Consider the following 27971-nt stretch of genomic DNA (forward strand, 5'->3'; position numbering starts at 1 on the left):
ATCTTGGACACTCAAAATGAACAGAGAGGTTTCAGACAAATTAGCAAATTTGAATTTGTCTGGTGATGCCAGGCTACAAGGAAAATGTCAAAAACAGACTTCCTTGGCTACAGACTGGGCCCAAAATAACTAACAGTGGCCTCAGTCAAGCTATCCATCTATATATTACTGTATTTTCCAAGTCTAAACCCTTTTATGTAAAAATATCCCAAAGATTAGTGTTGTGGAAATTTTACATTAACATTGCTCTGACAGTGTACCACAAGTGTAACAGTTAACATTGCTGCATGTGAGTCATTTATTACAGCTTTCAAAGGTCAGGGTCATCCCCCCTGAGGGTGTTGAACTCTTCAGGGGCCGAGTATTTGTCAGCACCCTGACCAGCTGACTGTCGAAATCCTGCAGCAATCTCATCAAAGCTGCGGCCCTTGGTCTCTGGCACCTTATAGTAGGTGAAGACGAAGAAGCCGAGCAAAAATACAGTGAAGATGATGAAGACATATGGACCACAGAGTTGCTGCATCAAAGACAAAATTTCGTTTAGATTATGAGCACAAGCATCAGTGTGTATATGCAGTGCGACAGGCTACAGTTAGAAATATTAATGGCATTTGTCGATTGTAATATATGTATAATGCTGACAGGATTTTACATTTTGAAATTATCTTACCTCAATATACTGGAAGCTCATTCCCACTAAGAAGTTGGAAGTCCAATTTGAGAAACCAGCAACCGCAATGGCAGCAGGCCGGGGCCCCTGGTTGAAGAGCTCGGCAACAATGAACCAGGGGATGGGGCCAGGGCCAATTTCAAAAAATGCCACAAAGCTGAATATGGCAGCTATGCTGACATAGGACATCCATCTGAACTGGTCCTGAGGAACAGAGCACACCACAGATGTATTCAGTGTCTTTATTTGAAAAAATAACAGATTAGGTAAATATAATATCTAAAACGTACCAACAATGCCATGGCAACAGTTAAGAAAATAGCTGAAATTGCCATTCCCATCAATCCAACAAGCTGAAGCGGTCTCCTACCAACTCGCTCAACTATAAACAACTGCAAGAGAGAAAGTATATTAGTACAGAATCGTGGAGGGAGACACTTGGATGGATATTTATCATAAAGTTCTTTTGTGACTTACGGAAACCAAAGTGAAGGCAGTGTTGACCACGCCTGCACCAATGGTTGCGTAGACAGGCTGGGAAACACCTGCTCGTTCAAAGATCCCAGTTGAGTAATAAAACACCTAAAGAGAAAAGATTTGTTTATTTCGATTTATTTTGAGTTTGTGTTGTGTGTGTACGACTTTCTCTGTGGACTAAACACCTGAACAAGGAAGTGGATTTCCCAGAACTACAAAGAGAGCTGCCTATTGACTTGTCTGCTATAAGAATGAATTACTTGATACTTGATTGTCTTAAGACTCAGTTTGTAATGTGATAGAAAATCAATGAATGTAATGATTTGGTAAAATAATCAATCCATCTATCCACATTATATAGTACTTTTCAAGTCTTGATGACCATTGAGCACGTCATGTTAAAGTTTTTTGCCCTTCTCCCATTCAAACACATTCAAATGTGGATGGTCCAGGGCCTACTTTTCCCGATGGCTTGCTACTCCATGTCCTTGTGGAAATCTATGCTTCTTATACACAGTCCATGGGCGGGACAAGCTAGTGAAAGAGTGGAACTCACTATGCAAGAGTCCCGATCACACAACAGCAAGTCATGTACTGTGAACTGCACAGCAATCCAACTAACAAAAAATATGTTATCTGAACTTGGTACACCGGTACAACAGTTATTAGAGGAGAACAGAATCTTGTGCGTCACCCAAAGCCAAAATAACACATATTTAAGCTGGCGCACTTACCTCATACATGCTCCTGCCCCAAACTTAACACACACATGACCTCAGCCAGCACATGGTCTGACTGTATTTCATCTTTGTAGGAGCCACAGCAGCCGTTTTGAACCACACACATATACACACACCTGTACAAAGTGAGTACATTTTTAGTAACATTTAGTTTTTTTGTTTGTTGCTATTATTCTTTTTATACTTAATGCTTTACTTTAACCTACATGCTGTGAGTTTATTGTTAAATATGGTGATTTTGTTATAGTTATTATCTTAATTATTAATCATGTGAAGCAATTTTTTACCATCCTCACACATCTTATCAGCTATTCGTTTACCATTAGAATAACAGCACATCTCATTCCACACATACTCTCTTCTCTCCTAGCAATACCCAAGGCCAGGTCATAGATAAAGGGCAGACCAGTGGCTAATTGTGATGTATATGCTCAGGGACACAACGTGATTTAGGTATGCATGCTTTAGGTTCTACATTCCAATTAGATGCAAACATGTAAATGTAAGATATAGAATGACAGCATCTCTAGCCTTTCATGGACGTGTTGTTGGAATGGGTGATATGAGGTGGGGAGGGAAGGAGATAAGTTGGTGTGCTGGGTGAGACATCTTCGGACTTGGGGGTGACAATTGCTCATGTTACTCTGTTAACGTTGATATGGTTCCACATTCTAGTCTCCTTGATGCAGCAAGTCTACATTAAACTCTTCTGCCTAAGACATCAGCTGCTGCCTGAGTTCTTCATACTCCTTGTCCATTATCATCAAAACGAATGAGAAAAAACATTACCCTGTATTTACAAAATACTTGGTGTCATTTATTTCTCCTCCTAAAATGTGCAGTTCCCCATCATCCTGTTATCTTCAACTGTACCGACATTGAGGTACCAATAGGACCCAAAAGGAATGAGTATTTTAAAGGTATCTATTAAATACAATGAAATCACATTGTAAATCACATACTGTATTATAAACTGTTGGCAAATACCAAAATGCAAAACAAGCAACTTCTTATATCATAGTTGTGGGTAGAGAAAGAGCAGCTCTTCCACTACTAACCTCTGACTTTTACTGCTTGACGCCTAATAACATGTTATTTTATTAGTGGGTAGTTTAACTGACCCATCTACTTCATCTACATATTGTGGGAAAAAAGGATCCCATGAAGAAGGATGGAATCCTCACCCTGCAGCGTTGGCAGTGAAATCGTATCACTGGGTTAAAGAGAATAAAAGAAGAGAAATCTATTATTGGAGTGACCAAAACAATAAATGACCGTAGATTGTATTGTGTGGCAGACCTCATCCATCTGACACTGATTTGGTACACAACAGTTCTCTCTTCGCCCGTGGACTTACAGCATTGATTCCAGATAGCTGCTGCGACAAATGCAGCATGATAGCAACAAAGATGGGTTGGCGGTAATTGGGGGAGCGGAACAGCTCTAGGATGGTCACCCTCTTCTCCCTCTTCATCTGCTGGCTCTCTTCCCTCATCTCCTCCATGTCGTCACCCACGTCGTCAGTGCCCCGCAGCTTGATCAAGACTGGAAGACAGTAGTTTGAGTCAGCATGGAAAATTATATATAAATATGTGGTCAAAAGACAAGGGATTAATCAAACTTTCTGGCAGCTACTTTGCCCAGTTCAGCTCACCACAGTTACTTTGAGACAACATTAAGGAAATTAGTGTATCTGGGTAGAAAATGTTTCTAGCTCTGGATGCAATTGGATAGACCAACAAACAAACCAATCAGAGCAATGAAACCTGTGGCAGCAGCAACTGCTGACAGCAATGCTGTGTAGAAGGGGAACAGATCTGTCTGCGAGTGTGAATAATCATTAGCTTTCTGATTGGTCTGGTTTCCAGGATACTTGCATTGCTGAAAAATTTGGATCCCCAAGGATTTTATGAATTAAGTAATGGGTTTAATGAAAGGCTGTGATGTACTGCAACAGAAAAAGCAGGATTGGTTTAGATTGTAAATATTTATATACATTATACAGAATAAATCTTACTCAAAATGTAAAATGTGAAACTTTAAAAAAAAATTTTTTTTATCTGGTCTTAAACATTAGCTGTAGTTTTCAATTGATATGATCTTTCTCTATTGCCAGTAAGGTGATTGTAAAAAAGTGGGCCACAGTATCACAATGCTCTCTGCAAGCACATTTATTTGAAACATCTTTTTTAGTTTTTAAAAAACATCAGGTCTGCGTAGAACAATGAGGAAAGAGAACCTTTTGACTATTTGACTCACAGTGTGTTTGTGTGTGTGTGTGTGTTTGTGTGTGCGTCTCACTGCTGCGGGCTTTGCTCTCCTCATTGCAGTCAATGAGGAGGTATCGGGGGCTCTCAGGACAGAGGGGCAGCAGGACACACTGCACCACTGCTGGCAGCAGAGTAAAACCCAACAGCAAGGGCCACAGGGAGGCATTCCCCATGATAGATTCAATTCCAAAGATCTACACAAAACACAACACATTGCTTACACATTTTATATACAACATACATGTAATTGAGCTGTCAGTGGTGCCCCCGGGCCTTCTGCTGTTTCAATTATGAGGCTGAAATATGCACCACTGTAATTAGTAATAGGCTAATTATGTGCCAATCGGCATGTGTCAATAGCCTGATGTGGTTAATGGGTTCTATTAACAATATCAAAGCCACATTCTGACATCAAAGAGTTGTTGTACCATGGTAGCAGAAGTTCTTTTTAAAACAAATTGAGGGTTGAGTTTAGGGTTGGGGTCTCAATAATTTCTTATTAAGCCCTTGGCTCTGAAGAAAACCACCAAGTTTATAGTCAAGCAGTTGAATGGTTGTAAAAGGAAATTAAGAGCCGAGAGACAGATAGACAGATAGACAGAATAACTGAGATTTCTCCATTTATTAGTAGGATTTTCATTTTCTGCATCTTCACACCAACATTCAGATATTCAAATTATGTGGCAGCCAAGAGCCCCCCACATGAGAAAATTAAAAAGTATTTTTCTCTTGGATTTATAACCTAATGTTTTTTAACAATGCCTTTATATTCCTACGTTTTAAGTGTAATGTGCTCATATTTTACTTGGATGATTTATTTTCTATTTGGGGTATTTTTATATTTGCATGGATAAATTGTTGCAGTACAATGGCCATGAGAGTCAAAACAAACAATCTGCTGTCTACTTCTTCTCCTCTCTTCTTGTAGTATCTACTACCTTCTCCAGTGTAAAGACTATGGCTCTCACTCACTCCCAGATGGTTCAGCTATTCACCGTGGTTGTAGACTCTCTGCCAACTCTCAAGATAGAACGCAGTTTCTGTTATCTTGAACCTGCACTGCTTTGCCGTTTTCTGTGACCAGTATCCAGTTGCCTGCCTACTCACTCCTCTGACTCTATGCTGCCTCACCTTCTCACCAACCAGCCACACACTCACCAGCCTGCTCACAAGCCATGCTGTCTACACCATTACACTGAGCCAAACCCACTTAAATGGTAAATGGTCTGTATATAGTCTAGCATATAGTATATGGTCTATATAGCACTATTCTTGTCTTGATGACCACTCAAAGCGCTTTACACAACAGTTATGCCGTCCACCCATTCCCACACACATTCATACAGTGCTTCTATGTGCAGCACTTTATCTATCACACATCATTCATACACTGCCGGCAGGGGCAATTTAGGGCTCAGTATCTTTCCCAAGGACACTTCGGCATGCGGAATGGGGGAGACAGGGATTGAACCGCCAACCTTCTGGACAGAGGACCACCTTTACCTCCTGAGCCCCTGCCATTACTATTCATCTGTGACAATAAACCCCTTGAGTTATTCACCACAACTCTGTCTATGCCTGGGTCCAATCATGAAACAAGCCATAAAACAAGAGGCTTTTCCCTTTCTGTCTAGAAACCACCATAACTAAATCCTACTGCTAAGATCCCTTCCCACTGGAAAGTGAAACACACAAAGGATGTCTGCTGAGCCCTCTCTTGCTTACATTGGCTATTAAGCCGCAAGCAGAGCTCATCAGATCCAAAACAATGATTAGAAGCTTTGATTTTGTATACACTACACATAAAATCTCTCTTTCTATGGACAATGTCTTGCCCAATATTAGCTATTTAGACACATTTCAGGTTCTGGAAACTCCTCAAGTCAATGGAGGGCCGCATTATTGCTAAACTTTCTGTCCAACTCCCCGCTGACTGAGCAACTAGACGGGCACGATCAGAAAATTAATCAAATGGAAACATCCCTCAACAGCATGGAGTCAAGACTGGCAACTCTCAAGTCCACCTGCACAGCCCTGTCCAAAGAAAACAAAGCTTTCAAACTTAGGAAAATAGATTCAGGCGCAGCAACATCCGCATAACCGGTATACCTGAAAAAGCTGAGGGCATGCAGAGGCAGACAGAGCTTTTCCAACCCCTCCAACTGTCGACAGGGCACACAGGGTCGCCATCCCCTGTAGGAGACCAGAGGACCCCCAACGCCTGTTCATTGCACCAATCCACTGCCAGACCAAGGAGCGCATCCTGAAGCTGGTGAGGGAGGCTGGCTCCCTCTAATTCCGCAGGTCAGAAATACACATCTACCCCAATTACAGCGATGAGGTCTCAAAGAAAAGAGCAGCATCCTCCACTGTTGAAACACAGCTGAGAAATGACGGACTCGGGTATAGAATGCTTTTTCCTGCTAAACTCCCAGTCACTGACAAAAAACGGACAGACACTGGTTTTCCTCTCGTTCGGAGAAGTTTTCCTCCTTTCTCCAAGACAACCGGCGAAGCACATCTCCACACCGTCTGTTTCATAAAATAATGGTTGTGTGAAAACCCAATGGGTGTAACCACGTTCAAGGTATTTACTAAAGGTCGTTACGCTTCTTGGTTATCTGTATATCTCTCTCGCCCTGCATATTTTATACATAGAATTGTCTGACAAACACTCAATGTATAAAACTAAACCCAAAACACAGTTTTGTCAACACCGTTGCAAGACTATGAATATAATGTTGCCGTTTCTTTGTTCTGTATTGGATATGTGGCTGCGCTTCCTGTTACACACTCACAGACAAACACTTGGTCAAACATACACACATGCGCCCACACACACACACACACACACACACACACACACACACACACACACACACACACACACACACACACACACACACACACACACACACACACACACAAGCGAATACACAAAATATACTGAAAGATGAAAATAAAGGAATTTAAAAGCTGACTGTATTATAATTTCATTTCTCATTGTAGTGTAATGGTACAATTTTATTGAAGTGCTGGGCAGAATGATCTTGTGTGTGATATGGTCTGGGTGTGTGGTCTGCAAACGGCACTTGGTCAGTCTCTGTATTCAGGGTTATGCTAGAGTTAGCTAATAAAAGTTAGCCAAAGAAACGACACATACCACTACACTTATCACACGTAGACACATATACGCACAGGCATGCTCAAACACAAAAACACACATGAGTACACAGACACAAGCACATGCAACACACTGACAGACGGAAATATAGGATGTTTAATGTCCCTAAGCATAACTCTTCAATCCTATAGGTGCCACTGTTTTGTTTTCAATATGTACTTATGATGTTGGTATTGTTCCATTGTTGATATTGCTCCAATTGCTAATACCAGCCCCCACAGTGTTTTGCACAGATCTTCATACTAAAATTTGTAATTGTTACCTATTGACTGTAAAAACCGAGTACTAGTGCAAGTCTGGCGTTCTTTAAACTGTAAGTGAAGAGCACTGTTCAACCCCCTCCCCCATCCCCAGCCAGATTCCTTTCTTTACCTGATGACTTTTAATTTTTATTTATTTAATTTTTATTTATTTTCTCCCACCTCTCTATTCCCTGCTCTACCATAGTCTACGTTTCCTACATCGCTCAACCCCATAGAGGACATGACTACTACATCTAACTACATTCCAAATTGGCACGTCCTTTTTGTATCTCTAAATGCAATGATGATTCCATGATGATTCTAATTTCGTTAACAAGCTGTTCTCCACAATCCCCAGTGGTAACAATTAAAACTTGATAATAGGGGCAATTTATATTGTGTACCCAATGATATATTAGACAGATCCTCTAGCCATTGCTCTCAGACAATCTGAAAATTCCATGTATGTCTCAGACCCATTAAAACTCTTTCCCTCTATCCTCAACACCCTAACTCAATTTGGGAAAATCTCAGGACATAAAATAAACTTTGAAAAAAGTTAAATGTTTCATTTTATTCAAACTAATCCCTGCATCACACTTTCCATTTAGATCTGTCAGTAAGGGCTTCAAGTATCTTGGAGTTGAGATCACACCTGCTTTTTCCTCCATCTTCACTACGAATAAAAAAAACATTCTTTAATTAACACATTCAGAGTTGCATATCTTCATTCATCTGAAATGGTAGACCACAAAGTGCCCTTCAAAAACACCCTACCCAATTTAATTTCAGTATTGGGATTGTGATATAAAGTCTATATTACACTGGATTTAAAGAGAACAACCTGACAAACAAGAGGATTTGGTTCACATAGAAAATGCCAGCAGCTAGCTTAATCTAGGCTCTGTGGTATGTACCTCATCACTCCCCCCTCAAAGCCAATTTTGCTCCAACCCAGAATTTCGATGCAATTTAGAAGGCATTTCAAGTTGCAGACTAGCTACCTTCTGTGCTCTCTCTCCCACCAAGAATAATAATAACTTTCCACCTTCTCTAGCTTATTCCACCTTTAGAGCCTGGTGCTCAAAGGGCATCAAAAGATTTATAGATAGATGGCAATTTTAGATCAGATCAATTTTTAACAGCTCGCTCAATTATTCAACTTACTTTTTTATATATCTCCAACTTAGAAACTTAGTCTATAATATCGCTTCCTTTCCAGACCCTCCAATGAACAATACAATTGATCGTATTCTTTCTTTATCTCCATTTCACAGAGGTCTGATTTCTGCTCTGTACAACAGAATATGTGTAGCCGAGGGTTTTAATTTGCCTATCTGACAGGATATAGTAAAATAATATAACGGAAAATGTGTACTTGAACCAGGGCGGCATGCCCGGTTATTTTTCCATTACAATTCAAATCTCACTCAAGCAGAAGAACCACATTCATTGGTGATCCTACACATTAAAAGTCCCATATAGATACACTGCTTTTGATGACAGGAAATACAAATTCACTCAGGGGCAGGTTTGTGGTGCAGGGTGAGGGAGAACAGACGGAGATGGTGAGTGGGAAGTCAGAGCTATGAGGATCGACAAGCGAAAGGAAGGCATTGTAGGATCTGTGGAATGCCTTCTAACTAAGTACTTCTTATCCACACATTTCCAGAACTTATTCTTGCTTATCACCTGCAATACAACAACAAAGGGGCGGTTACACAGCCATTCAAATTAAAAGCTAGGGTCAATTTGTTTTACTTTATTAACTTGATTTGGATGTGCCATGAGATTTATTTGTTTTGGTTTCTCTTTTGTTTGATTTGCATTATTCAGAAACTGATCCCCAGCAATTTAGGAGAATACTCCAGCTGTTTGCGCCCCGTGGTAAACTGTTTTGAAGCTATAATCACTGGGCATTTTTCATAACAAAAAAAAACTGCAACAGACATAACCAACATTTAAGTAGCTATGGATAGCTATGGTTCTCCTACCTTTGGAAGTTCGAACTTCTCACCCTATCTCTAAGGTTGAGTAGCCACCCGATTGATAAAACTAATTTTAATTCCTTGTATTCAGTATATTTCAGTCACTACCTAGAAATCATGACAATAGGTGAGGGTCAGAACACAGATCGACTGATAAATTGAAAGCTTTGCCTTGACGCTCAACTCTGTCTTCCCCAAAACAGTCTTCTGCATGTCGCACTGACCTGCCTGTTTTTCTCCTGCTCCTTCTTACACACATTTGCCAACAATAACCCTAAATATTTAAACTCGATCTTACTATTTAAAAATGTTTACATGTTTTCCCAAATGTTTGTGCTTTTACCCTCAAGGCCACCGTAATTATTGGTTATGGTTTATTTTTGGAGTAATCTGTACTCTTCCTTTATCTTTGCAGTTTCATTTTGCTCAAAATGTGGCCATTATTTGAAAACATCTTTATCTGGAGCAGCCATAAATGGATTTGAGTACTTGTGTACCTGTAAATTACATCATTTTATTTGGAGATCTATTTTCTCATTCTACAGCTGTCTACAAAAAAAATGAAGAATGTGATTATGGTTAAAAGTTTTAAGATCTCACCTGTGCCATGAGAATGCCGATCACTACACCGAGCTGATGCAGAGTGCCTAATGCTCCGCGGAGAGATGTGGGAGAGATTTCTTCTACATACATGGGCACAAAGCCAGTGGAAAGACCAGAGTAGAGACCCACTATGAAACGGCCAATGATGAGCATCTCGTAGGATGCAGCCAGCTTGGAGAATCCCATAAACACAGCCGCAATAAAGGTGAGTACATTGGCCATAAGCATGGAGTTCTTCCTTTAAAGAAAACAATAGTATTCATTCATATGTCAATAATATGAGTAAAACATTTAAAATGATTCTGGTGATAGGAAGAGTCATACCTGCCAAAGCGATTTACGAAGACGCCAACAGAGAAGGAGCCGAACATTCCCCCCACAGAGAAGATGGCCACAGAGAGCGACCAAAGAGCTGTTAAAGTGTTCTGGGAGATGGGCTCTGAAAACCGGCTGCTCCACGTCTCATTGTAGAAGCTTTCAATAATCTAGAACACAAACAAACAAAGCAAACTCAATATGTGAGATTAATAAAACAGATTCAACTTTGTTTTGTCAAGTTTCAAGCTTGTCAGTCACTACTTGGGCGGCTGTGGCTGAGGGCTAGAGCAGTCGTCCTCCAACCTGAAGGTCGGCAGTTCGATCCCCAGTCTTCCCCATGCCTTCCTGCATGCCGAAGTGTCCTTGGGCAAGATGCTGAACCCCGAATTGCCCCTCATAGAACAACAAAGTGCTGCTAATAGATGCACTGTATGAATGTGTGTGTGAATCGGTGAATGTAAAAAACTGTACTGTAAAGAACTTTGAGTGGTCATTAAGACTAGAAAAGTGCTATATAAATACAAAACCATTTACTTTAGATCAGACTGATCCTATCTTATCCTGATTAAGCTCAAAGCACAGCTGCATCAAAGTACAACTTCACAGAGCTGCAAGCATGTCTGTAGATTGTTTGACTCCAAATAAATATGTTGATTAACATTCTGTGTCATCCCCTACATCAGTGGTTCTCAACTGGTCTGGCTTCGGGACCCACCATCACCCCTTAATGACAAGCCGCGACCCAATTGGAGGAACATTTTCAACTTCTCAAATTTATTTAAAGGGGACATATCATGAAAATTCCACTTTGTTAGTGCTTCTACACGTTAATGTGGGTATCTGGCATGTCTACCAACCCAAAAACTCTGGAAAAAAACCACTCGCGCGTTTTGTTATGGTTCCTCTAAGTCAGAAACGTCATGCTTGAGTGACTGGAATGAGCTTCCTGTGTATTGTGTCGTCACAATACACTGGAAGTCTCCCTACATGGCCTTGGCCCACCCCCCACCTCATCCCCCCGCCCCCCCACACTCGTTACGCCGGGTTTACACCGGACGCGCGTTCTCAAGCGCGCAGCCGCCTGGCTGTTCACACGGGACGCGCATTTCTCCGCGCTGGTCAGCCCGCGATTCTGCTTTCTCCGCTTGTTGTTGTACCCGTTGAATGTCGGGGTTCGGGGGTAAATGATGGTCTTCATAGCCCCCACCCCCCACCTCTCTTTCTCTCTGTCTGTCTGCTTGTGTGCTTGTAGTGGATGGGCAGAGGGGGACATTTAATTATGTGATTGGGAAAATTAAAACAGAAAGAAGGGGAATACAAAGTATGGGATGCATATTTGATAATTTATATCATATAAAATATGTAATTTATATCGTTTAAAATCATGGGGGAGAGGGGGAGGGAAGCGGCTCATTAGCATTTAAAGGAACAGGCACTCAAAACAGGTCACTCTGTGGAGGGCTGTTTTATACAGGGTAAAAAGGGTGCTGTTTTAAATGATCCTTGTGGTATTTTGACCAAAGTATGTTACAGACATTTCATTAAGACCCCAAGGAACCATATCAACTTGTGGTAAAATGGACATGCTATGTCCCCTTTAATAAAAAGATGGTTCAGTTTGAACCTGAGATAGTACAGAATATCACAGTATGCCTTTTACACTCAATTAGCTGCATTTTAATTAAAAGCCAAAAAGTGCATGTTAAGGACACAAGGTAAAACAACATACATAACAATTCAGTAACTTCAGCCTTTTTTAACGGACCCAACAGTGCTTTCATGCACAAACTTGAAATAAAAAAGTCCAACTACTGAGAAGTAGTTTCAAAAAGACTCAAATTATTTAGCTTTAGCTGAGAATACTCACTCACTGAATCTATGACAACCAACAAAACTGATCCTATTCACACTCCTTAACAAATACTGTTAAGGAGTGTGAATAGGGCACTCCGCTGCATAAAAAAATCCCCTTCAAAATAAAAGCACAGGATTTGTTTCTTAACATTTTTTTTTGCCCAAGCAAAGGCCTGCGACACACTGAAAATGGGTCCGCGACCCACTTCTTGGTCGCAACCCACCAGTTGAGAATCACTGCCCTACATCACACTCTTATCCCTCTACATGTGGGCTGGATATGGATCACTCCAGATTTTCTTTCATGTATCCATTTATTTTAGGTATTTAGCAATTTATTTAACTAACCTATTAACTCTTACTTAAAAATTGTGATAAAACAGGTGAGCAAATATTAACATATATTAAACCAAAAGCACAGTTCCTGTTTTCATTGTGAAATAAAATGTTCTGCCCTGATCTTCTGTCAGATTATAATTGTTGCCTGTGTGTGGATGCATTTTTGCATTTTTCCTCATGAGCACAAGAATGGCCAACAGCCATGTGGTAAAGATAACCCCTTATTTGTACTTTAAACTCCTGTGAGAGAGGCTGCAAATGGGTTTATTGGCACTGAGGCAATTGAGTGACGGACAAAGCCATTCACTTTTGGACACCTTTTGGCATGGTTTATCTTAGGACATTAAAATCCTCTTGCACCATTGGACTTTAACAGTAGCCTTTTCTATTGAGATTGATATTTTCCAGTATACAATGTCAGATTTTATATTTGCCAGTATAATAGAACGAGGGAGAAAGGCCACATTCAGAGGTGACCACCGTGGGCAGTCTCAGTTCCTGGGCACAAACAGCTGACCAGAAGTGGAATGAACCCCAGTAGTTCCACTGCAACCCCATTTGAGGGCTGAGATAACCAATGGAGATGGGACAAGGTCAACTTGATCTTAAGGAGCTGCAGTGCCAGACAGAGGAAGGGTGATGCATCTACATTTTCTGGCTAATTGTCCAGTAAGAAGCAAGGTTCTTTTAAGAGAGGATTACTGGTGAGCCGAACCACTTCCTCCCCTATTCCTCTCTACTGTCTGTCACATGCTCAGAATCTTACCCAGAGCTGGCTGTATTTCTGGACTCCAGAGATGATGATAATTTTATGGACCAGCTCTAGCTGATGAGCTGAATGGCAAAAACTGTACTGTAAATCATTTGAATGCTCTTCTTTAGTGTCATTGGGTCTGAAAGGCGCTATATAAATTCAAGTTATTATTATTATTATTTCTGGATTTTTCCAAAAACAAAGGAGGGTTATTGAACTATCCATCGATCCTCCACCTTTTCACACGTGGGTGTGAAGTCTGCCCATGAACCCAACTAGCTATCATTGGTCCCTGTGTTCAATATAACCCCAGCCAAGTAATCACTCTGAGACCATTGTTTTATTTTTATAATTAACTCACATCATCCTTGGTTACCCTTGGTTATTCAAGAACAACCCACAAATCCAGTGGTACACTGGGAACATTATAAGCAGGAATGTGTTGTCGCTCCTCTCCAGAGGTTTTATTAATATTAATCTCACCGTCTCAATTTGTGTTGTTTACATTGATAATACTTGGAATGATTTGTTGAAATCAAATGAAATCATAAAAAAGATCACATATAAAACTATAAAAACAAATTCAACTTTTTATTTAATATTTTGCATTTGTATAAACCTTACTAACTTTCACAACTTTATTCATACAACTCATGCCATATATCCCTTAGTTATTGCTCTCTTATTATAGTTATTTTAGCACTGATCCACAGGCCTCCAATTTACCCTCATGCCACCAGAGAATGCAAACCAACAATCCTAATTCAATTAATCAATCAATCAAATTGTATTTGAATAGCCCATATTCACAAACAACAATTTGTCTCATAGGGCCTAACAAGATGCAACATCCTCTGTCCTTAACCCTCAACAAGAGTGAAGAAAAACAACCAAAAAAACCTATTTAACCGGGGAAGAAAAACATGGAAACCTCAGAGAGCCACATGTGCCACGAAAGCTTTATCAAAATGTTTTAAGCCTACTCTTACACTTATAGAGGATATCGGATTCCCGAACAGAAACTGGGAAATAGGAGAGGATAGCTGAAAGCTCTGGCTCCTACTCTACTTTTAGAGACTTAAGGGACAAAAAGTAAGCCTGGTATGATGAGATATGGTACGATGAGCTCTTTAAGGTATGATATGATGATGATCTTAGTTATGCTGCTAGGCTGAGATTGTCGGGGGACACATGACACATGGAGATTCTCCTTGCTCCTCTCTGTCTTCATCACATAAATGTCTCATCAACATGTATCATTGACTTGACTTCTTCCCAGAGTCCTCGTTCTGTATCGTTTACAAATCCCGGATCACTCCTCTGGCCACATCATGGATCGTGATCATGTATCGTGATTGTGATGGTGGATCTTGATCATGATGGATTGTGGAACATGAACATGGATGGTGATCATGGTAGCAGCTGATCCTGGATCATGATGGTAGATCATCATCCTGATGGTGGATCGTGATTGTAATCATGGTGGCAGCTGCTTGTGCACTATGACTACAACTAGATTGCTTAGATATACAATATGCCTACTCACGTATACTACTTACTTTTTATTTTATATGTTTTATCTTTTATTACTTGCAATACCTCTATCATAACAATGGTCATTACTGCTCGCTCCATGTCTGTCAGATTTATTTTTTTGTGTAAATACTTTAAACATTGACTCTATTTATGTTAGACACTGTCTTTTCAAAAGAATGTTTTAAATATTGTTTATTTTGTTGATGTGCTCTCCAAGGCATTAACTGCACTTCTGTCCATCCAGGGAGAGAGATCTCTCACATGTGGCTCTGTCTGTGGTTTCTTTCCTTTTTGTCCCCTGTTAATAGGCTTTTTCTTGGTAGTTTTTCTGATGGATGGATTGATTGATGAAATTCCCTCAAGGTGTTCTGGAGATGTTTCGTTCACACGACCAAAATTGTGTATTGTGAGGTCGACCACCTTGACCATGTGAGCAAAATTTGAACAGATTCTCTTTCATGACATTCTTAAGTATAATTAACAATAGAATAGCACAGATACAGAAAAGGCGGAAGATGGCGCCGAGGAAGGCTGCCGTGTCTCAAGCTCCCCCACAGCTCTGCTCTTTTTTCAGTTTTTTTGTTATTTATTCTGCTTTATTCTGCATTGTGCACACTGACCAAGCGAGCCCTATCATACAATATGATAGAGAACAACTTCTGCACATCAGGTTGACGTGAAAAACACTTTTTCACCACCACCAGCAAACAAAGGGGAATACCCATGGCGATGTTTACCTGTTGTACCTGGAGCACAGAGGCGACGAAGGAAACGAGGGTCGCAGGCCAGCTTCCTAGTCCGGCTGAGGAAACATGAGAACCGGCCTCCACTACAAAGTATTCTTCTGGCTAATGTTCAGGCTCTGGATAATAAGCTGAACGAACTTCGGAGCGGGATGGTTTTTCAACGGGACATTAAGTTTTGTAACGTTAGGGTTTTCACGGAGACTTGGCTCAACCCCTCGATCCCGGACTCCGCACTTGTTCCAGAGGAGGTCTCCATTCACCGCCAGGACCGGACAAAAAACTCGGGGAAGAGCAAGGGAGGGGGTGTCTGCTGCATGGTGAACAATCTGTGGTGCTCGGATGTGGAGATTCTTTCTTCGGGCTGTTCTCCGGACCTGGAGCACCTCATGATCAGATGCCAACCTTATCATATCCCGAGGGAGTTTACATCGGTCGTTATAACAGCGGTGTATATTCCGCCACATGCCGACACAAATCAGGCCCTGGACGAGCTGCATGCGGTTATCGACAGGACAAAGACCTCACGGCCGGAGGCTGCGTTTATTTTGGCTGGTGAGTTTAACAACGCCAAGATGAGGAAAGTCCTGCCGAGATACCATCAACACATCAGCTGTCCTACGCGTGGTGAGAACACACTCAACCATGTTTACACTCCCTTCCGGGATGCATATAAGGCCCTCCCTCGGCAAATCAGATCACGTCTCAGTTCTGCTACTGCCTTCCTATAGGCAGAAACTCAAACGTGACAGGCCGGTGACTCGGACCATTCAGCGGTGGACCGACCAATCAGACTCGGCTCTACGGGACTGCTTCAGCACTACGTAGTGGTGTGTATTCCAGGACAACAACATCAACACATACACGGACGCGGTCATCTGCTACATCAGCAAATGCATCGATGACGTCGTACAGGAGTACAGGAAGTCCAGGTACGCGCTCCAGAGTGCTATTAGCAGTGCCAAGAGACTCTACAGGGACAAAGTGGAGTCTCACTACCGGGGCTCCAACACAAGGAACATGTGGGCTGGACTAAAAACCATCACAGATTGCAATAGAAAGACCAGCAGTGCTGAGGTAGTGTGTGCATCTCTCCCAGAGGAACTGAACACCTTTTATGCTCGCTTGAGAGCAACTCCCCGGCTGTGGAGATACAAGAGGCCCAGGAGGACCGCTGCCCCCCTGTAATATCCAGGGCAGATGTGTGGAGATCACTTAACTGGATTAACACACGCAAGGCACCTGGACCTGATGGCATCCCTGAGCTCTAAAGGTGTGTGCAGATCAGCTGGCAGATGTGTTCACAGACATTTTCAACCTGTAACTGCTCCAGTCTGTAGTCCCTGCATGCTTCAAGGAGACCATCATTGTCCCTGTTCCGAAGAAAAAGAAAACCCTCTGCCTGAACGACTACTGCCCAGTAGCACTCACCTCCACCATCATGAAGTGTTTTGAGCGGTTAGTCAAATCCGTCATCACCTCCCTCCCTGACTCACTGGACCCGCTTCAGTTTGCCTACAGGCCAAATAGGTCAACTGCAGATACCATCTCCCTCACCCTTCACACTGCCCTCTCCCACCTGGACCAGAGGGACACATATTTGAGAATGCTGTTCATTGGCTACAGTTCAGCATTCAACACCATCGTGCCCCTGAAGCTCGTCACCAAGCTCAGAGACCTTGGGCTCAACATCGCCCTCTGTGATTGGATCTGGAACTTCCTGACGGGCAGACCACAGGCTGTGCAGATAGGTATCACCACATCCTCCACCCTGACTCTCAACACCGGTGCCCCCCAGGGCTGCAAACTCAGTCCTCTCCTGTACTCCCTGTTCACGCATGACTGCGTGGCCACCCACAGCTCCAACACCATCATCAAATTTAATGATGACACGACCGTCATAGAGGAGGTCAGAGCCCTGACATCTTGGTGCTAGGACAACAACCTCCATCTCAACGTCGGCAAAACGAAGGAGCTGATCGTGGACTACAGGAAGAGACAAGGAGTAGAACACGCCCCCCTCTCCATCGACGGGACTACGGTGGAGAGAGTCAGCAGCTTCAGGTTCCTTGGGGTCCACATCAGTGATGACCTGACCTGGACCCACCAAACAGACTTCATCAGGAAGACAGCCAGACAGCAACTCTTCTTCCTCCGCAGGCTGCGGAGGCTCAACATTTTTTCTTTAGGTGTATATATATATTTATATATATATATATATATATATATTTTTTTTTTTTTATTATATTTAAATTTTTTGATATTCTATTCTATATTTATTTGTATTCATATTTTTTGCCTGTGTAATATTTTGAGCATTTCTAGAAGAGAGCCTGTGACCCAGGCATTTCATTTCCACCGACTGATAAATGTAATTGTTGTGCACATGACAATAAATTCTTGAATCTTGAATCTTGAGATACATCGTGTAGTACTTTCTCAGCTGACTTCACTAGTCTTTTACACTAAACCAGGGGTCGGCAACCCGCAGACCCTCTGAAGTGGCTCCCTGTACAGCGTTGTGCATGAATTTTTTTAATCATCATCGTATCAGGCCATCATGTGAAATACCAGGAGCGGACTAATGTGTGTGTGTCTGTGTGCTCCCAGACAGCTCACACACACACAGGACCCGGGGCTCCGCCCCCCCGCCCCACTCACAAATTTTATTTGGTGGAAGGGGGCAAAATAGCTCTTTTGATGGTAAAGGTTGCCGACCCCTGCACTAAAACATCAACTACGTTCTGTAAGAGTAGAATTAGAGGTAGAGCCTTCAGCTACCAGGCTCCTCTCCTGTGGAACCAGCTCCCACTCAGGGTTCAGGAGGCAGACACCATCTCTACATTTAAGGTTAGACTTAAAACCTTCCTTTTTGATAAAGCCTATAGTGGGTTCTGGATCAGGTGAGTCCTGAACCATCCCTTAGTTATGCTGCTATAGGCCTAAACTGCTGGAGGAACTCCCATCATGCACTGAGCACTGCCCACTCAGCTGACGTTCTCTGACTTGCTATTGTTTAAAAAGAACCCAAAATATTTAGACTTCCATTTAGATTTATCCAAAGGAATCCTTTCAGCCCCTCCTTGCAACTCTCTCTGTCTATATTTGCTTTACACACACACACACACATATTGATGTATTGACAAAAGACACTACTGTATAGTCCAACTGGCTAAAGCAACATCATTTGGTGTTAGCAAACAGAAATGACACTTGGATCTCTCAGGACAGATGTTGATACCAGGTCTGAACAAGGCCTTAGTCTCCTACAACAAGATAAAAGGTGACATAATATGAAAATGTGTTTGGGTCTTTTGTGTCATTGTTATGACTATTCAGTGTTTTCAGTTTGATTATTACCTCCTTGTGTTTCATGTATATCCCTGTGTTTATGTTTGTATTTGAGCTGTTCCTGTGTTTCATGATTTCCCACTCTGTTTCTTTCTGTGTTTCATTCTGTGTTTAGATTAATGTTTTTTGCCTGTGTTCTGTTTCCTGTTTTATTATTATGGTCCGACATGGACCCAGCCGACTCTGATCCATGGCGCAACACAATTAAAGCGCATGGAGACCGGATCATGATACAAGCCGAGGAATTACGGAGCCTGAAGGAAAACCTTGCCGATACCAGTAACCAGCATACCCAGATGCTAACGTTGTTTGGTGAGTGTGGCAGTTGACCATGCCACGTGGCTCTCCCACACACAGCCAGAGACAGAACTGTTGCTTTTAAGCATGTTTTATTCAATCACCACACACACGTGAACAAGCATAAACAGACTAACTTAAGGGGACTAGTTTCACAGCTCAGTCCTTTCTGGTCTCATCGTCGTGACTCTGCCAGTGTCCCGTGTGTCCGAGTTCCTGAGTGTCCTGAGAGTCTCGAGGCAGCTCCACTGCTGCCTTTTAAATGTGAGGATCAATCAGCTATCAGCTCTCACCTGTGCTGATTGATCCTCTGTGGTGCAGGTGAAGGTGCTCTCCCAGCCCCCCCACCTCCACAGTGAGCAACTTAACTTCCTCACCAAGCATGTTCGCCGATTCCATGAAACTCATGTTCCTGGCGAAGCAGTGAGTAGACAGACGTCTTACGTGGCTGCCTCCCACTCCACAGCTGCCGAGGCTTCATGTGCTTCCGTTTCGTCATCCACCATGGCTTCCAGCGGTCCCATGATGGTGACTCAGGTGACTGCCGTTCCTTTTTAACCCAGTGTGAACTCCACTTTGAACTGCAGGCTGCAGTCTTTCCCACCGACCGTACCCGTATCGCCTTCATCATCTCCCATCTCAGCGGACGGGCGGAGACGTGGGCCACGGCAGAATGGAGCCACAGATCACCGGTGTGTGAAAACCTATTGACTTTTACTAAGACTGTCACTAGTATTTTCCAACTTGTATCTCCGGGCAGAGAGGAGGCAAGAGCATTGGTTAACCTCCGTCAGGGTAAACAGAATGCCACAGACTTCGCCATTGATTTCTGTACGTTAGCGGTAGATAGCGCCTTGAACCAGTTAGCACTTTTCGATGCTTTTCTTCATGGTCTGGCTCCTCAATTAAAAGACCAGCTAGCTCCTCTTGATCTGCCCGAAGACTGAGATTAATTGATTGCTCTCGCCATTTGTATCAATAAGAGACTGTTGGACCGGGAGAGAGAGAGATCTAGAACTGCATTGTTTCCTCCTGCTCTATGTCGACCTACGCCAGATCCTGCGTCTTCTCCTGTGACAACAGCCACCCGCTCTGCTAGCCATACACCTATCCCGGAGGAGACCGTAGAACCTATGCAACTAGGACGCACATGTCTGTCGGTGGAGGAACGCCGACGTCGCCTCCAGGAAGGCAGATGCTTCTACAGTTCTGCCAGCCCGGACATCTTCTCGCCTTGTGTCCGCTAAAAGGATCGGGCTCATCATTGACAAGGGCTTTGGTGAGCCAAACCCACATTAACTTTAATCCCTCACATCCCAAGGTAACTGTTTCCGCTCCCTCTTTTTCTCTGCAGTTGCCGGTGTTGGTGGATTCAGGTTCCGACGCTAACCTCATGGACCATGGACTGGCTGAGAAACTCGGACTCCAGATGGAACTGCTTCCTCACTCACTGTCTGCCAGCGCCCTGGGTGGACGCTTACTATGGCAAATCAAGCACCAATCTCAGCCAGTCAAGGTAGCGTTCCCTGATCACCACACCGAGCAGGTTAGTTTTTTGATTTTTAAATCCCCACAATACCCGTTAGTTTTGGGATATCCCTGGCTCAAGATCCACAACCCCTGCATAGACTGGGAGACAGGTCGGGTGGTGCAGTGGGGAACTAAGTGTGTCAAGGATTGTTTTGCTACTCATGCCAAGCCTGAATCCATTCTGTGTGCCATGTCTATGACTAATCATGTTAATGACTCTGTGTATCCGAACATTACCCAAGTCCCTAAGAACTACCTAGACCTTAAGGAGGTATGTAACAAGGCCCGAGCCACCTCTCTTCCTCCTCACAGACCCTACGACTGCTCCATTGACCTTCTGCCGGAGACGAGTCCACCCAGAGGCCGTGTCTATTCCCTGTCTTCCCTTGAGCAGGTAACCATGGACCAGTATGTTAGCGAGTCTCTGGCGGCAGGAATCATCAGACCCTCCTTGTCTCCGGCTGGAGCTGGAGTCTTCTTTGTAGGCAAGAAGGATGGTTCGCTTTGCCCGTGCATCGACTACAGAGGACTCAACGACATCACGGTTAAGAACAGATACCCTCTTACCCTAATGGCATCTGCCTTTGAACTGTTGAAGGGCGCCAAGGTTTTCACCAAACTCGATTTAGGAACACTTATCACCTGGTTAGAATCAGAGAAGGTGATGAGTGGAAAACAGCTTTCAACACTTCCAGTGGTCACTATGAGTATTTGGTGATGCCTTTTGGCCTTACTAATGCACCTGCAGTTTTCCAAGCTTTGGTCAATGACGTTCTGAGAGATATGCTTAACCGATTTGTTTTTGTATATCTGGATGACATTCTCCTATTTTCCCCTGATGAAAAGACTCACGTTCACCATGTCGGCCAAGTGCTACAGAGACTCCTTGAGAACCAACTTTATGTTAAGTTAATTTCATGTCTCCACCACATCATTCTTAGGTTTTGCTATCGCTGAGGGTGAAGTAAAAATGGATCCCAGTAAGATCCAGGCGGTTGCTGATTGGCCAGTGCCAAGCAATCGCAAACACGTACAACGGTTTTTGGGCTTTGCTAATTTCTACAGACATTTCATAAGAAATCTTAGCACAGTAGCCGCTCCTCTCCATGCTCTTACCTCTACCAGGGTCTCCTTCAGCTGGAACCCCCAAGTGGATCAGGCCTTCAAGGAGCTGAAGAAACACTTCACTCAAGCCCCCATTCTCATACTCCCGGACACCACATCTCCGTTCATTGTAGAGGCGGATGCCTCGGACGTAGTCCTATCACAGAGGTCAGTGTCTGATAATAAGTAGGTTCTGTCATGGTTACGACTCTGAACTATTTATTCTTTTATGAAGAGCATTTTCAGTTTTACCTCCTTGTGTTTCATGTCTATCCCTGTGTTTATGTTTGTATTTGACCTGTTCCTGTGTTTCATGATTTCCCACTCTGTGTTTCATTCTATGTTTAGATTTATGTTTCCTGTTTTATTTTGTAGTTTCTGCTCCTTGTGTGTTTTCCATCTTGACTTCCTGTCTTTGTCCTGTTTCCCGCCCTTGTGATTGTCTGCACCAGTCCTCATGTGTTCCACCTGTGTTCAATTGCCCTTGCCTCCTCTGTGTATACAAGTCTCTGTGCTTCCCCTTGTCCAGGGCCAGTTCGTCTCGTACTGCACGCAGCGTTCCAGTGATCTCACCAAGTCACGTTTTCTCGTGATCATTTTGACTCCCTGTGTACTGAACCCTGCCTGGTAATAAAGACAACTTCTTTTTGAAAACTGAACTCTGTCTGCAAGTTGTGCTATTGGGTCTCAGTTCTAGTAAGAAACCTTACATTTGGGGTGGATGCCAATGCAGAAAGGCCAAAATATCACAAGCAGCTAGTTTGTTTAGCTGCGTTGGTCTGAAAATGTGAATCAGAGAGCCGTTCAGAATTAGAGACGCAGATTATATCAAGTGGGGGAGCTTATTGAAGTAGTCTTCCCCTCCAACCTAAGAATCTGCCCACAAATTCAGATCTATGATAATTAACGTTCACATTATTCCCACAAGTGCTGGACCTGGAGGGATATGTTGAAGCAAGCCAAGCACGCAACATGCTCTGTTTCATCTTTACACCAACCCCCAGCCTCAGAGGACAGAATAGTTAAGTGGATTAAGTGTACTTATCATGGGAAGTTAATGTCCCAGCTACAGTCAGGAAAATTCTGATGGTGTGTGTGCAGTGATCTGCAGTAGAGTGTTATCATCTGGCTGCACAGCAGACAAAGGCACTCCTAAATCCCAGCTATCACTATCTCAGCCCTGCCTCACACAGGAATCTCACCCTAAAAACGTGCAGCCTAGGATCGCCACCAGCAGCCCTACATGGCAAGCTCCTGTAAATTAGTGCAAATATTGATCTCTCAGGTGGGATTCTTTACCACAACAATCAAAGAGCTCTGCTCCTCAGAGACACATGTGCCCATTCACACTGCTCTCCATTACTTCTCAGTTATAACCCTCTATACCCTCTATATCTCTAATCTTCTCTACCTTCCTCTCCGACAGACAGACAGACAGACAGACAGACAGACACACACACAGACACACACACACACAGTGAAAGTGTTGTTTTTTTTGCATAAACTTAAATACCAGGCTCTTTTCCCCTCCCACCGTCACAACCCAACCGGCATCTGACTTAGTCCTTACTCTGAATCAACTCTAAGGAGCAGTAGAGATAGACTGTATATTATTGTCTTAGCAGTGTTAGACCTGTTTCAACATGCACCATGAAGCCATTTTGAGAGTTAATGTGCCCACTGTGTAAAAAAAGAAAACTGAAGTTGAGCTGGCCTTTTCTGTAAGAAACATGGGTGACAAAATTTATGTTTTGGAGGAAATTATCTGGTTGAGAAATGCCAATCAAATACTTATCGTTAATATTAAGAATGCTTAAGGGCAGGTAAAAAACATATTCATGTAACATCTCCATTTATCCAAATTTTCTTTTAATCAATAATTTAATGAACACAAATACAATAAACAAATTTAATACTAGAATATATCTGATTTGCTTTGAGACAAAGGCCCTAGCTGACATTTTTAAGTGCACCTGGTCCTGGAAAGAATTCTGCAGAGTCATCGAGACCACCTTCAGCCTCACGTCTGTTTTACACCCTTATTCCAATGGACACACTGAGTTCTAAAGTGATGCCCTGCCGTTTCTGCTGCCAAACTGTTTCCTTTTCAGTGTGTCTTCATGTTCTTGTAGCACTATACACATCATCATTCTAATCTACACCCAGTGGTGGAATGCAATAAAATATATTTACTTCAATACTGAACTACAAAAACTTTTAATGTGTCTGTACTTCACTAAATTACATTCATTTTCGGGTACTTTTCACTTCTTCTCCACAACATATATCAGCATCTGTATTTCATACTCCACTTCATTTTAATAATGCATTGTGTAACATGTTCACATTGTTTTTGTATATATATATTTTTTAAGTAATCAATAACAAGAGGGGAATTGGTCCACTGATCCATTCAAAGCGAACAGGTTACATTAGACGCTGCCTCCTTCAATGAGAAAAAAACCCACCTGCAGCAGCGGGAGCAGCAGCACTCACTGCTGAAGAACCTTACATGGATTTAAAAGAGGCTACTACCAAGAGTAATACTTTCATTTTACTTTGCATTCTCACTCACTTTAATAATGTATCGTTAAAATTGGAAATTGTAATACATTTTTTGTCAAACATATAATATAAAAGTTTGTTTCTGTTGTTGCTGAAGAACATCTGGCATCACAATGACCACACAACAAAGTACTCACATTCTGAGGAGCATTGATGACACCTGTGTTGTAGCCAAACTGGAGAGAGCCAATCACAGCTGTCCCTACAGCCATCATCAGATGAGGTGTCACCTGTTATTAGAGAAGAGAAAGGCAGATAAAAGCCTACATTTAACAAGCTCAATGATCCATTCATGTGATTAAGGTCCCAAGGTTTGAAATCATTTAAACAAGAGCATTTCTTTTTATCCTGTTGAATCAACAACACAAAAAATCCATATGAAAACAGGTCAAAATAGAGTTGTATATGAAATGTATCACCACTCCTTAAGGTAGTGGGTTCTTCAATTCAGACACTGACAAACACTGGGATAAAAGGATGAATCACCTCATAGATTTACTTTTGGCACAAAATTTGATTCCATTAGTGGTTGAGTATAAAGCTGAAGTTAGGCCTGGTTAGCCAAATGAGACATCAACATGACCCCTTTTCTCTTTTATACTTGAGGTGCATCTTCTCTTAAATGATAGGTATTACAGAAAAATACAACAACCACAACAAAAAAGGCAAAAAAGAACAACAGTTTTGACACCGGCTTGCTTCCTCCAGGAGCACTGTTTCAGGCTTGTGTATGCGTCTTTGCTTTGACAAACAGTCGCAGTGTTTTTTCCTGTAGAATGCCTTATCTTTACCAACATTCTCTGCAATTTCCTCCAGGAGCCATCTGGTAATCTCTGTGGCAGAGAGTTAATGACATTAATGAGGGGTCACAGAGATGTCTGTAGAGAGAAACCTGATGTTCTCAGACTCTTGCCTCCAGCCCAATCCATGGACAAGGACGGGGACTGCAAACATATACAGGGCTTAAACCAGAGGCAGCAGTTGGCTAACATTACTGACATTAGGTGACAAGTGCCAGGCCCCCAAGCCAGAGTTTCTAATTGTTGTTACCATGTTTCTCTGGAAGGTCAAAGGGCTCCAGACATTTTGATCCTGATCGAAGTCATTTTTATAACAAGTATCTGATTCAACCTAACATTTGGTTTGGATGAGGAAAAGAAGTACACAGTTTGAACAATATGAATACTATATGAATCATTTTTCTGGTGCAGTTTGTAACAAACAAAAGCACTTTCTTCAGGTTTTTTCAACCTCTCAGTGTCTAAAGCACCAGAGACAGTTGTTAGGGTAGACTATAGAAGTGTTCTATGCTTACTTACATTAGATTTGGGTTCTTTACTAATTTGTCGCTATCCAGTGATTCATCATGTAATCGTGTTTGCTTGTTTAAACCAGACTTGTTCTCCTGGAGTGAATGAGAGCTCAGTGGTGCAAATTAATGGCTCCAAGCAATTCTCGAGAGATCACTCTCTCCACTTGAGTTCTTGCCTTTGTTAAATCTGAGTTAATCAGTCTCATACTGGAATTTAATGTCATCAAGATGATAATGAAAGTAGTGCTCAAGCTTTTTTCCTCGTTTGAATATTTCTAGATTTTCGAGAAAACTCTTTGAGACAAAGTCAGACTAACTTGTTTTAATTAAACTGAAAGAACCACTTACTTCCATTTTCTATTTTAAAGCTGGAACAACGTGACTAAATTAAGTTAATACAACTCAGTTTTAAGTGAAATTGACAAGTACATATAAAGTAAACAGAAGTTGAGACTAATAATTTAATTTAATATTTAATATTTAATATAATATTTTTTTCAGTAAGATCAACTTGTGAAATTTTACAGTGTAGTTTGGAACCCATTCAAGCAAGGATTTGCAGTAAATCTTCTTATTTGCCTTGAACAATCAAAAACAAACAGGCTTAGCAGATTAGCCATGTTGTTGATTGAGAATGAAGGAGCCCAGAGGTTGAAAGTAGTTGAGTGCTACACATATAGCTGTGTACCTATAATTAGCAATGAAGTGTTCAGTGTTCTGGCAACTGGGCCTCCAGTTTTGTGTAGTGCTTCAGTTAAACTAATGTGGATAAAATAATATAATACATACAACAAATTCCATTTAACAGGTTTGGACATTTAAATACACTTAGAGAAGGTGATGAAATTCAACAAAGTACATTTACTCAAGTACTAATGCACAATTTTGAGGTAATTAACTCTTGGTACGTGGGGATATTTTACTTTACTGCACTCCACTACATTAATTTGAGTGATCTATTGTATTTATATTGTATTATTTATATTTATCTGTAATGGGTTAAACAGACAAAGCACTTCAAATCAACTGTCTTGTATTAATGTAGAATATTTTGTTTAATATATTGATACTTTCATGAACTAAAGGGGTTGATTTTTTTCAGTCACCACAGCAACAATAAAATGTCCGATTTGTTAGTGTGCTGTTGATTGACACTCAACCCACAATCCTCAAAGGCAAAGAAGCTGCTCAGACATGCAAAAAATAAATAAAAGACATCCTACTGTTGGTGAGACACAACCAGAAATTTGTGAAATATGTTTGGAAAACTATATGTGATCACAACATTTTTAAAAATACATTCAAAGACTTTCTTTTTGTAATTGGCAGTGGTTGTCTCTGCTTTATTGATGTCATGCGAAACAGGTATCATTTCCTTCTAAACAGGAAACTTGACTTCTTGTTGATTTCTTACACAGAGCTAGCCTACAAAACACTATTAAATGAAATAACAACATTAGTATAAAATACTGTAGAATTGAAAACATTCAAATAGAGTATGCGCTATGAGACACAAAACAGTTACTTGTGCCTATTTTAAATTGGTTTATTAAACATGACATATGTATTGATCATAAAGCAGTTACCTTGTCGTGACACTCCATGCTGGCTGCAAAGAAAACTCAGAAACTCCAGACTTCACTTCTTCACACTGTCAAAATCCGGATCATTAGTAATCTGTCAAGTAAATATGTCTACTTTCAACATGTAGTCATGATGCTGTATGGAGTATCCTTTAGTCCAACATCAGTGTAAACAAATCTTTCTCAGTTGTCCCCTGTTGCTTCCTCCATTCACCTGCTGCAGTAAGCAGCTTACTGACGTCACCACTAAGTGGATCATTATGGGCTGCAGCCTCAGGGGGAGAAGGACAATCATTGTGTAGATAAGCTGAGAGAAAAACACAACTTGTATCTTCAGAGTATCAATCAAATTCAATCAAATTTGATTTGTATAGCCCATATTCACAAATCACAATTTGTCTCATAGGGCTTTAACAAGGTGTGACATCCTCTGCCCGTAACCCTCAAAAAGAGTAAGGAAAAACTACAAAAAAAACCTTTTAACAGGGTAAAAAGAAGGTAGAAACCTCAG

At 41.8% G+C, this 27971-nt stretch overlaps 1 protein-coding gene across 2 annotated transcripts; it reads right to left on the bottom strand.

Moving 5' to 3' along the window:
- Nucleotides 1–284: 284 nt before the first annotated feature.
- On the bottom strand, nt 285–27694 carry LOC118111052 (solute carrier family 2, facilitated glucose transporter member 1). 2 transcript variants are annotated; one of them, XM_035159332.2, is made up of 10 exons: nt 27464–27694; nt 24703–24795; nt 10499–10659; nt 10172–10412; nt 4189–4351; nt 3245–3432; nt 1148–1252; nt 961–1062; nt 671–874; nt 285–517 (listed from the first exon to the last, which is right to left on the bottom strand). In XM_035159332.2, exons 1-10 carry the CDS (start codon nt 27479–27481, stop codon nt 311–313), a joined length of 1482 nt encoding a protein of 493 aa, XP_035015223.1. In that variant the 5' UTR covers nt 27482–27694; the 3' UTR covers nt 285–310. The 2 variants fall into 2 exon arrangements, with proteins under 2 accessions (XP_035015223.1, XP_035015224.1); XM_035159333.2 differs by lacking the exons at nt 24703–24795; nt 27464–27694 and having other exon boundaries at nt 10172–10408; nt 10499–10628.
- Between the last annotated feature and the right edge of the window lie 277 nt (nt 27695–27971).

Source organism: Hippoglossus stenolepis, chromosome 6, assembly GCF_022539355.2.
Source record: "Hippoglossus stenolepis isolate QCI-W04-F060 chromosome 6, HSTE1.2, whole genome shotgun sequence".
NCBI lineage: Eukaryota > Metazoa > Chordata > Actinopteri > Pleuronectiformes > Pleuronectidae > Hippoglossus > Hippoglossus stenolepis.